At 45.3% G+C, this 12,483-nt stretch overlaps 1 protein-coding gene across 2 annotated transcripts in view; it reads left to right on the forward strand.

Annotated features, from left to right (window-relative positions):
* The window catches only part of ZNF454 (zinc finger protein 454), an 87,455-nt gene that overhangs the window by 26,102 nt on the left and 48,870 nt on the right, over positions 1-12,483 (forward strand). Inside the window, exons 1-4 of one of the 2 annotated variants that reach the window (XM_036314269.1) lie at positions 4,308-4,750; positions 5,556-5,655; positions 6,887-7,013; positions 7,400-7,489. In XM_036314269.1, coding sequence (XP_036170162.1) covers positions 5,623-5,655; positions 6,887-7,013; positions 7,400-7,489 — 250 coding nt within the window. In that variant the 5' untranslated portion in view covers positions 4,308-4,750; positions 5,556-5,622. Of the gene's footprint in view, positions 1-4,307; positions 4,751-5,555; positions 5,656-6,886; positions 7,014-7,399; positions 7,490-12,483 lie in introns of those variants that run through there. The other variant, XM_036314268.1, reaches the window with a different exon arrangement.

Here is a 12,483-nt window from a genome sequence, read left to right on the forward strand (position 1 = left end):
AGAACAGAAGTAAAAGGAGAACTTTAAGGGATAGAAATCCTATCTAATAAAGAGGGAATATGCTAATTTACCCTCATGCCATTGCAAAGATGGTGGCGCCCACAGCGAATAAGGAGGGAATATGCTAATTGACTGCCCTGCCCTCAAAGATGACATTGCTCACAGCCAATAAGGAGGGAATATGCTAATTGACTGCTCTGCCCTCAAAGATGGTGGCACCCACAGCCAATAAGGAGGTAATATGCTAATTGACTGTCCCACCCTCAAAGATAATGCTGCCCACAGCCAATAAGGAGGGCATATGCTAATTGCCACACCCTCAAAGATGGCGATGCCTACAGCGAATAATGAGAGAATATGCTAATTGAATGCCACACCCTCAAAGATGGTGGCACCCACAGCCACAAAATGGAGGTGCCCAGTCCCCTTAGCCCCACTGGGGTGCCTGCCTCCAGAGTCCCCCAGTCCCCTCAGCCCCCAAGGGCAGCCTGAGGTGCAGGCAAGCCTCGGATGGCGACTACCCAGCCGCCCAGGACTGGCCTGAGGCACAGGCAAGCCTTGGATGGTGGCTGCCAAGCCGCCCAGGGCCACCCGAGGCTCAGGTAACCAGGGCCAGCTGAGGCTTGTGCTGCTGGCAGTGGCAGCAGCAGAGGTGTGATGGGGGCGTCGCCTTCCCCTGATCTCCAGGTCACCTCCCACCCCTGAGGGCTCCTGGACTGTGAGAAGGAGCAGGCCAGGCTGAGGGACTCCCCCTCCAGTGCATGAGTTTTCATGCACTGGGCCTCTAGTAGTTAATATTTTCAAATGCTACAGAGGGTTAAAGTAAGATAAAAATATAAATATTGCCCTTAGTTTGGTTGATAATCTATGTAAATTTTAGTAGGTTAAAGAGTGAGTCAAAGGTTGAAAAGGACTTAGTAGCTTGACTAGAAAAGGAGTTTAGAAAGATAACTAGAGGGAGATTGGGGTTGAAAGAACCTCTATCAGAAGAGCTTTTGGCTACGTCAATAGAAAGCCCAGTTAACAATGGCTTACGAGCAAGTAAGGATTTATTTCCTCATATAATAAATCTGGAGGTGGGTGGGATTGTTCAGAGAAAAAATAATTCAATGCCTTGAGTTTCATGGCTTTTCCATCATGGGCACATGGCTGCCACAGCTTCAGGTAAAATATCTGCATTCAATGCAAGAAGAAATGGAGTGTGTAGCACTAGCAACGTCATTACCTTTTATCAGAAAAGGTTTTCCCAGACATCCTTCAGCAGACTACTGCTTACATCTCCTTGACCGCAGCTGTGTTACATGGAGACTAGTAGCAAAGGAGACTGAGAAAATAATCATTTGCTCTTGGAGCCTCTATAGTAGGTAGACAAAGAAAAGGTGGTTTGATAAAGGTGTTGACTTAGCCCACAATCTGCTGAAAATGTGTTTGCATGACTTAAGGTAGAAGAATTGAGCATGTTTATCTCCTAAAAGAGGTGTGGAGTCCAGCCGGTGTGGCTCAGTGGTTGAGCATCGACGTATGAACTAGAAGGTCAGGGTTTAATTCCCAATCATGGCACATGCCTGAGTTGCAGGCTCAATCCCCAGTAGGGGGTGTGCAGGAGGCAGCTGATCAATGATTCTCCGTCATCATTGATGTCTTTATCTTTCTCTTCCTCTCCCTTCTCTGAAATCAATTTCATATTTTTTTTTATTGCTTAAAGTATTACAAAGGGTATTACATATGTGTCCTTTTTTTAATTTCATATTTTTTAAAATAATAAAAGAGGTGTGGAGACTCTAAAGGTGCATAAAGGAGGGGGTGTGCATCTCAAAGTGGGAAAATAAGATTTGGAGCACAGGTAAAGAATGCAGGAATCTTTTTCACTGGGAAGAAGGACACTTTCCACTGGAAGAGGTGGTAATCAGTGATGGGTGCAGATGTTTGTGGGTGACAATGGAAGAGGTTCCCTGTGGATTCTCAGTGTTTGGACTTTGGGCAGTTTTAATTCATGGAGTTAGAACATCAAAGACAAAGGAGGAATGGAACACTAAACTGTATCTTCAGAAACAGATTTTAAATTTTTCTCCATTTCACCCAGTTTCCTCCTTTCCCTTCACCTATTTTTCTTATACCTCATTCCATCTCAAGAATACAAGTAGATGGGAGGAAAGGCAGTAAAGAAATGGGTAGAAAATAGAAGAAAGTGATTAAGACAGCAGCACATTAAAGGCTCAAAAGGAAGGCACAGGATAAGGGGAAGAAGAATGAAGTTATTGAAGCCTAAGATGGATGAAGTAACTCAAAATCAATAAAATATTAACCCATGGAGGGAGCACCAGGATACATGACCCAGATAAATGGAGGTTTCACTACTTTTTCAGGAGTTTTGGAAGTCTTAGACCCTGTATGTGAGTTCTCAGCCATCTTGGGCAACAAGTAATGAGGACTTTGTACCTTTCCTCTATCAACAGGTGCAGGACTCCTGGTTCCATGCATTAGACATGACACCTTGGGCAAGGCACTTAACCTTGCTGCCTCCCTTTTCTCATTTGTTAATAGTGCAAACCTCACAGCTTTACTAGTAGGTTGCATTAGGTAACTAACATAAAGTGCTTATAAAAATGTCCAGCGTGTAGTTAGTACCCAACAAATGTTATCACCCTCATGTACCTGAAAACAATATCCAAACTCCATAGCATGGCGTCCAGAAACCTTAATTATCTTAGAATGACTATGCTCTCAAAACATACCTTGTAAAAGGTTTATAAAACTGGGAGTCAGTTCCGCCCCAGCCTGCTGTAATAGCTTACTAACTGGTTTCCCTGTATTCCTTCTAGCCCCACCATAGCGTGTTCTCCACACAACTGACCAGTGATTCTGTCCAAGTATGCTCAGCCATGTCACTATTTTGCTCAAACACCTGTAATGGTTTCCCATCACAAACAGATTAAGTCCTGCAATGGTCTTCAAGGGTTCTAGTTATCCTTTGAACTCATCTCCCCCTCTCCCTGGTTCACCAGGCTCTCTCCAGTCATACTGGACTTCTAAGCCTCAAACTCACCAGGTACTCTTCTGTGGACAGCATGCCTGTTCCCTCCGACATAGAAGGTTTCCCCCCAGAGAGTCACATGATTTCCTCCCCCACTGTATTCCAGTGTCTGCTCAATATTTTCTGAGAACTTCCTAAAACGCTACTTAAAATAATCCCGAACCTCTGTCACACTCTGAAATTTAACCCAGCTTTACTGTCAGCAGTATCTGATATTTTGTTTATTGACTTCCTCCCCGAATAGAATTACAACTGAATAAGTGCAGGGTTTTCAGCCCCTAGGACAGCCGTGGGCAAACTACGGCCCGTGGGCCGGATCCGGCCCGTTTGAAATGAATAAAACTAAAAAAAAAAAAAAAAAAAAAAAAAAAAAAAAGACCATACCCTTTTATGTAATGATGTTTACTTTGAATTTATATTAGTTCACACAAACACTCCTTCCATGCTTTTGTTCCGGCCCTCCGGTCCAGTTTAAGAACCCATTGTGGCCTTCCAGTCAAAAAGTTTGCCCACCCCTGCCCTAGAACAATGCCTCACACATAAGTGCTCCAAGTAGGTATCTATAGAAACCTTCAATAAAACCCCAAACAATGCTGTAGTGTCACATGAAAGTAACTGATACTGCTCCCTAAGAGGTAGCCAACGGATGAGTTCCCTGACAAACCTCAGGTCACATACTTGAATTTTTCACCACCTACAAAATTGAAACCCTCTCATCTTCCTGAAAATCCTGATAAATCGCCAAGAGCCAGCTCTTCCACCTGCTCTATGCTTCTCAGGCACCATGCCCGACGCCACCGCCCAGGTCCCGAACCTCCGCGGCAGCCTCCTCACCCATCTGCCATCCTTCCGCCCTCGTCCTCCTGCCTCCGCATCCCATTTCTCGCTTAACCACTCCAGGCCCGACAGCCGGCCACACTGTCAGTGTCGGTTGCGTCCCGGCCGATGCACAGTCTCGGTGTTTGGTCTGGCGCGCGCCTTTCGGCTACTCCGTCCTCCGGGACCGTTCCTGAGCCGCACGCCTCAGCGGACCTGGCGCCGCTCCACCAGACTGACCTGCCTTATCCCAACTTCTCGCTGGTCTCTAGCTTGGGCGTGTTTCAAGGCAGAGACCGAGTCCCAATCTGATCAGAGCGGAATCAAAGCCGCAACTCCCAGTGAGCACGCCGGGAGTTATCTGCAAGCTGGACCGCGACGCCCCGCCGAAGCCTCTGGGAAATGTAGTTTCAGTGTAGAAAGCCTCGGGACCTGGCACAGGGGAGACGAGGAGCGGGCGGAGGGGAGGTAGGAAGTAGGAGGCTGTCTGCTTGGGAACGCAATATTTTCTTCCGCGCGCCACGGTGGATTTGCCAGATGGGAAGTGGCCTGGGGAGCAGAACGGCTCAGCCTTCGAATTTGGGGAGATTCGTCCTTGCGGTTCCCAGGGCAATGCGCAAGCGCAGTTCAGACCCAGGCTGCAGACTCCAACTCTTTGTTCTGCGGCGAAGTGGCGATGGAGATCTCTCACTGCTGGCAGAGTCTCCTCGGCAACCCAGGGTAACCAGTCTCGTCGGGAGAGCTGGAGTGGCCGGGCGTGGTTGCGCCCGGGGAGAAGAACGGAGATGAAAGCCCAGTAGGTCCGGGTCATGCTCCGTTCTGGAGGACGCCGATGTGATGCCGCAAACTTCCCAGGATGTATGGCTAAGGTTTGATTCCAAAGAGAAAAGGGACGACCAGGTATGGGTTCTTGGATTTCGGGCTCGAATCTGCGAGTGCCCTCAGGAGGACGCGGGCAGGGCTTCTGGCGTGCATCTTAGAGCCGACCCCCGGAAGCCCGATTACGCCCAGCGGGGTAGATGGTGCTCCCAATGGAGTTGTGACACTATATGTGGAGCCCTCCGAGACGGCAGCAGAGCAGAGGGCGAAGGGTTGTGTGAAGATTCCTAACCCTCTCCCACTTGCTGCCTCCCCCATTTTACCCAAATACCTGCTTATCTACCTTTCATGCCAGGTGACCCAAACTGGGCCCCGGAAGAGGACAGGCCTGAGATCAGGGAAGTGCTTGGCTTGAGAGCCTCGGCAATGAAGGGGGTGAGGGAGAGGGGAGGAGATCTACCCTTCTTTGCTTCCTTTTGAAGGAGAAAGAAGTCGACTCTCCTGCACTTCCTCACTCCACTCCCAGAAGTAGGCAGCTGTCCAGCGAGGAAAGGCTTCTTTAGAGAGACCTCTCGGAGTGACTTAAGGGCAAAGGCCTGGGAGCGGGTAGAAAGCGTGAGAGCTGGGGCTGGAGAGAGCTTTCTGCAAAGAGAAGTCAATGTATGTATGATACGGAAGGGGGATGCTAGGGGAAATGTGTGTGCGGGGGTAGCAGAATGGCGAGTGATTCCTTTTACTGTGGGGACCAGCAGAAATGCTCTCAGAAGGAGGGAGAATTGGGAGCAAATAGGGACTAAGAATTGGAGGGCTCCCAGGATGTAAATGTTCACAGCCTCACCTGGACCGCTGTGTGCTTTCTTCTGATGCAATCCTCTCCTCATAACAGGTGTGTAGAAGTTTCTGCCTGAGGAGTCCTACTCTGCTTGTTCCTAAAACAGCTCATTAGAGAAGAAATGGCTTTCAGGCACCTGCCAAACATGGTCCAGGTGAGTGGGGGTTGTTGTGGAGCACTCTTCCACACACTGAATTGCCTTAGATTTGAATATAGAGGTTTGGAGAGTGTGGGCATGTTTCTTTTCCCTGACCAGAGGTTTTTCTCCCAGTTCAGTCTCTATTCAGAGGACTGATGCAGTCACTACATTCTCCCTCCCCCACCATGTCAGGCTCATCCTAGTGGGTGTCATCCAAGCTAAAGGACTTGTTAAAGGTCACAAAAGTGACAACTGGAACTGGAATCCAGGTTGGTCCAAAATAGAAACCTGCACTCTTTCTACTAGCAAGTAAGACAAGGGATCTAAAGTGATAAAAGCAGTGCCTAAGGCAGGAGTTGAGAGGAGAGACGGGAACACTTTCTTGAGGAGGTGGGGGTGATCAGGTCATCAGGGGAGGGCAGTTGGGGGCGATCGGGATGGCAGGGGAGCAGTTAGGCGTAGATCAGGCTAGCAGGTGAGTGGTTAGGGGGTGATCAGGCAGGCAGGCAGAGTGGTTAAGGGCAATCAGGCTGGAAGGCAGGCGAGCGGTTGGGAGCCAGCAGTCCCAGATTGTGAGAGGGATGTCCGACTGCCGGCGTCCCAGAAGGGTCCCAGATTGGAGAGAGTGCAGGCTGGGCTGAGGCCCTCCCCCCTCCCCCCCGTGTACAAATTTCACCAGGCCTCTAGGATTGTGATAACTATGTATGGTGCCAGGTAAGTACTAAACTTACGGGGGAATCACTTCATAAGTTATATAAATATCTAATTATTATGTAATATTGTATGGCAACTATAATCATAAAAATTTTAAAAAAGATTATGCTTTCAATTTTAATAATTTACTAAAAGGCTTTGAGCAGAGCCAACCTCTAGAGAATAAGGATATGGACTACACTATGAGGGAGATACCATTCATTTGAGTGTATAAATTCCAATGAGTTTGGCAAAATTGTTCTAACTCCTTCACATTTAAGCCTGTCTAGGGTAGGAATCCGTGGTGGAAATCATTGAAAGGGATGAGCAGCTCCTAGTTTCCGAGTTGTCCTTTAGGACCCATCTGATGCACCACTTTTTCTGTGCAACTGGTCTCCATGGTGCCAGTGCACTGTGGTCCTTCTCTTCCATGACCATTTTCTCAAATTCATTGTTGGTGTTATGCAATTATCTTGTGTTTACACCCTGTCTTAATTGGTTTGCCATGTGAAGGGGTAGCTGCCAGTCAACAGGGATGGGCTTGTTGTTACAGGAATCTGTGACCTTCAAGGATGTGGCCGTGCTCTTCACCCAGGATGAGTGGGCACAGCTGAGTCCTTCTCAGAGGGCCTTGTACAGGGATGTGATGCTGGAGAACTACAGCCACCTGGTCTCACTGGGTAAGTGGGGAGCCTCTAAAGGCTTACCTTAACACGTGGACATCTCTTGGGACCTTAAACTGGTAGCAGAGAGCTGGCATGGGCTGATTAAAGATGTTATTTTTAAGTCTATGACACGCCTACCTTGGTGTCCCAGACACAGGACTCTTTTGGAGCATAGAGTGAGTGGGGGTTGAATCCTCCCTCCCTTTGTCAGAGAGAAGGGCATGGGCATAGGTTGTGTAGCAGACCTGAGCCATCTTTTTGTTCTCTGGGAACTCATCTCTATCTTGGACCTTCCCATCAATCACCTTTTCCAGGAAGTTCTGAGGACCAGATCTCTTCCTTGCAATGATTTTTTCTATAGCATGAACAGATGTGGTCCATTTTTTCCCCCTTAAAAACAGGGCTCTTAGGACCCAAACCAGATCTGTTTGCCCAGCTTGGAAAAGGGGAAGAATGGACACCAGAAGACGCCTCCCGAGGCTTCTGTCTGGGTAAGACCCTGTGTGTGGGAGGCCTGGAGAGAAACTCAGCAAATGCGACAGGCTTGTGGACCTAGAAATGAGCATCTTCTCCCTTTTGTTCACCTCAATACTTTATTGTCACCTTTGTCCCTGCATGCATATGTCACTCCTTTCTTTTGGCCATTTGTGCTTCCCTAAATCCTCCTCTCTGGGATTTTTCTTCTCTCCCTATCTGGTATAGATTAATCATCTCTGGTTTGGAAAACACCTCACATGTAATCTGGGCAGCTCCCCCACCAGGTTCCATCATCCCATTCAACACTTGACAGTGCAGTCTCTGTTCCTACTTCTCCAGTGAGGAGGAGCCACGCTGGGTCACACACAGTAGGGTGGCTTCTTCATAGTTATGGGCCAGTAACCATGCTCATCCTGAGGCTACTCTTCTAACTAAACATTGCACATTTCTTCAACTGCTTTCCTGTTTGTCCAGATACATGTACATGTATTCAGCCAGCATTCAGTTACTTTCCACTTTCTGCAGTAGCGCACTTATTAAATTATACTTTGCTGTATCACTCACATCCAGCATCCAAATGCGTGGCATCTGGGTGGGTGGCATAGACTTGTTGCTTAGGGATACAGAGAACATGATAGTTTAGTGGTTGTTACTTGTCTTGAGGAGCCCATTGGATCTGGTAGCTTAAGAGCAGGAACAGGGGTGCCTCTCCTACCCCTGAATGTGCTAAAGCAGTGGGAAACCTTTGGAGCAGCAGTCGCCAACCAGTGGTCCATGGACTACTAGTGGTCTGTGAGGTCTAAAAGGTTGGTGACCGCTGTTCTAGAGAGCTTATTGCCTTATCCAGGACTACATTACAACATTTCACTTTTACTCTCACACTTGCAGGCTATAAAATACACATACACACACACACTAGAGGCCCGGTGCATGAAAATTCGTGTACTGGGAGGATGTTCCCTCAGCCCACCCTGCCCCCTCTTACAGTCCGGGAGCCCTTTCCTCTTTTGGCCTGCGATCGGCCTGGGAGGCTGCGGGCGGGCCGCCCTGTCCTCCCTTGGCCTGCATTGGCAGTGAGGCTGTGGGCTGGCCGCCCTTTCCTCTCAGGGCCTGCAATGAGCCAGAGAGGTTGCCGGCGGCCCGCCCTTTCCTCTCTGGGCCTGCGATCGGCCAAGGAAGCTGCAGGCAGGCTCGCCCTCTCCTCTCCCAGCCTGCGCTCGGCCGAGGCGGCTCAGGCTGGCCCCCATGTCCCTGTCCGTGTCTGCTTCGACCCCCCTGTCTCTGTCTCCACTCAGGGCCTCACCTGCACACGCAACCTCCTCCTGTCTGGTTGTGACCCATTAGGGCGGGTGTCCCAGCCTAATTTGCATATTACATCTTTTTATATATGTGTGTGTGTGTGTGTGTGTGTGTGTGTGTGTATATATATATATATATATATATATATATATATATATATTTGAAAACCTTACTGATGTTTCACAGTAGTCCAGTGAAGTAGGCAGGAATTTATATCTTACATTAAAAAACTATATACCTGTGATGTCTAGGACACAATCTGTTATGGAATTTAAATGTATGAACTCCAAAACAGTTATCAAAAACATTTTTTACCTCAATAGCATTCTGAATTTGTATGTTTTATTACAAACAAACTAAGGCATCTTAATATTTCATTCTGTATTAAACAAGCAGTGTTATTACAGACAAGGGGGGGGGATTATACAAATTCATTCACTGTCCTACCACTCCAGTATCATGAATGCATTCTTCCATTTACTCGTCACTAACACTAGCTCTTTATTGCACTGGTGTGCGGGGAACAAGAACATGAAGAAGGACTTTGATGCCGATAAGGGACTCTATAGCAGGGGTCCTCAAACTACGGCCTGCGGGCCACATGCAAATACAAATATTGTATTTGTTCCCGTTTTGTTTTTTTACTTCAAAATAAGATATGTGCAGTGTGCATAGGAATTTGTTCATAGTTTTTTTTTAAACTATAGTCCGGCCCTCCAACGGTCTGAGGGACAGTGAACTGGCCCCCTGTTTAAAAAGTTTGAGGACCCCTGCTCTATAGTCAGGTGTGGGAATGACTTGAAAAACCTGGTGGTTGTGATTCATTTCTTCCCAGATGCCTTTCACAGCCCTCAGATCCAGCACTTCTTATTTGTGCATTGCCTGGACACCCTAAACTTTGAGCCTACTCATGTTTATGTTGTTCATTATATTCCACAAATGAGTGAGATCATGTGATATTTATCTTTCTCTGACTGGCTTATTTCGCTTAGCATGATGCTCTCTGGAACTTTCAGACTTTTAAAAAATTCTCCTAGTTCCATTCTTGAGAAATGGTATCTCATTGTGGTAATAAATTACATTTCCTTGTTTGCTGGTGAAGTTGAATATCTTTTTATATGTTGATTATTTGTTTCCTATAACTTACATATTTATGTTCTTTGCCCAATTTTCTATTATTTTTTCTTACTAATTTCTGGGAGTTTTGTATATATTCAGGAATTTAATACTTTATTAGTTAATATGTATTTCAGTCTATAACTTATCTTTTCTCTTTATTAACAGAAATTCTTAATTAATGAACTAGAATAGATCAGTCTTTATCTTTTTTTTTTTTTCCTCCATCAAACATTTATTTTTATTTATTTATTTATTATTATTATTATTAGTTAAGGTATTACAAATGTGTCCTCATCCCCCCCATTAACCCCCAACCTCCCCCACACACTCAAACTCATGCTCCCATCCCCCTGTTGTCCATGTCCATTGGTTTGGCTTATATACATGTATACAAGTCCTTCGGTTGATCTCTTCCCCTTACCCCCGCCCTCCCCTACTTTCCTTCTGGGGATTGATAGTCTGATTGCTGTTTCTCAGTCTTTGGGTCTGTCCCTTTTCATCAGTCTATGTTGTTCTCTATAATCCACAAATGAGTGAGATCATGTGGTATTTATCTTTCTCTGACTGGCTTATTTCACTTAGCATAATGCTCTCCAGTTCCATCCATGCTGTTGCAAAAGGCAAGAGTTCCTTTTTTGTTTACCGCAGCATAGTATTCCATTGTGTATATGTACCACAGTTTTCTAATCCACTCATCTGCTGATGGGCACTTAGGCTGTTTCCAAATCTTAGCTATGGTGAATTGTGCTGCTATGAACATAGGGGTGCATATATCCTTTCTGATTGGCGTTTCTGGTTTCTTGGGATATATTCCTAGTAGTGGGATCACTGGGTCAAATGGGAGTTCCATTTTTAGTCTTCTGAGGTAGCTCCATACTGTTCTCCACAGTGGCTGCACCAGTCTGCATTCCCACCAGCAGTGCAGAAGGGTTCCTTTTTCTCCACATCCTCTCCAACACTTGTTGTTTGTTGATTTGTTGATGATAGCCATTCTGACAGGTGTGAGATGATAACGCATTGTCGTTTTGATTTGCATCTCTCGTATAATTAGTGACTTTGAGCAGGTTTTCATATGTCTTTCGGCCTTCTGTATGTTCTCTTTCGAAAAGTGTCTATCTAGGTCCGTTGCCCATTTTTTTATTGGATTGTTTATCTTCCTTTTGTTAAGTTTCATGAGATCCCTGTAAATGTTGGAAATTAAACCCTTATCGGTGGTATCATTGGCAAATATGTTCTCCCATGTAGTGGGTCTTCTTGTTGTTTTGTTGATGGTTTCCTTTGCTGTGCAAAACCTTTTTATTTTGATGTAGTCCCATTTGTTTATTTTCTCTTTAGTTTCCATTGCCCTAGGAGCATTATCAGAGAAGAAATTTCTTCGGCATATGTTTGCTATTTTGCTGCCTGTGGATTCCTCTAGTATTTTTATGGTTTCCCGTCTTATGTTTAAGTCTTTTATCCATTTTGAGTTTATTTTTGTGTATGGTGTGAGTTGGTGATCTAGTTTCATCCTTTTGCATGTATCTGTCCAATTTTCCCAACACCATTTATTGAAAAGACTGTCTTGACTCCATTGTACGCTCTTGCCTCCTTTGTCGAATATTAATTGGGCATAGTGGTTTGGGTTGATTTCTGGGGTCTCTATTCTATTCCATTGATCTATATGTCTGTTCTTGTGCCAGTACCAAGCTGTTTTAAGAACAGTGGCTTTGTAATACAGTTTGATATCTGGTATTGAGATCCCACCTACTTTGTTCTTTCTCAGGATTGCTGCAGCTATTCGGGGTCTGTTTTTATTCCAGATGAATTTTTGGAACGTTCGTTCTAGATCTGTGAAATATGCTGTTGGTAATTTAATGGGGATTGCATTAAATCTATAAATTGCTTTGGGTAGTATGGACATTTTGATGATGTTGATTCTACCAATCCATGAACACGGTATATTCTTCCATCTGTTTATGTCTTCCTCTATCTCTTTTTTCAGTGTCCTGTAGTTTTCAGCATATAAGTCTTTTACCTCCTTAGTTAAGTTTATTCCTAGGTATTTTAATTTTTTTGGTGCAATGGTAAATGGGATTGCTTCTGTAGTTTCACTTTCTGTAAGTTCACTATTGGTGTAAAGAAATGCCATGGATTTCTTAGCATTAATTTTGTATCCTGCTACATTGCCGAATTCATTTATTAAGTCTAATAATTTTTTGATGGAGTCTTTAGGGTTCTGTATGTACAGTATCATGTCATCTGCAAATAAGGACAGTTTAACTTCTTCTTTTCCAATCTGGATGCCTTTTATTTCTTCTTCGTGTCTGATTGCAGTGGCTAGTACTTCCAGTACTATGTTGAACAGGAGTGGTGAGAGGGGGCATCCCTGTCTTGTTCCTGTTTTTAGGGGGAATGGTTTTAGTTTTTGCCCATTGATTATGATGTTCGCTGTGGGTTTGTCATATATGGCTTTTATTATGTTGAGGTATGATCCTTCAATTCCTATCTTGCTGAGAGTTTTTATCAAGAAAGGGTGTTGGATTTTGTCAAATGCTTTTTCCGCATCAATTGATATGACTATGTGGTTTTTCTCTCTCAATTTGTTTATGTG

The sequence above is a fragment of the Myotis myotis genome, unplaced genomic scaffold (genome assembly GCF_014108235.1).
Source record: "Myotis myotis isolate mMyoMyo1 unplaced genomic scaffold, mMyoMyo1.p scaffold_m19_p_6, whole genome shotgun sequence".
Classification (NCBI taxonomy): Eukaryota; Metazoa; Chordata; class Mammalia; order Chiroptera; family Vespertilionidae; genus Myotis; species Myotis myotis.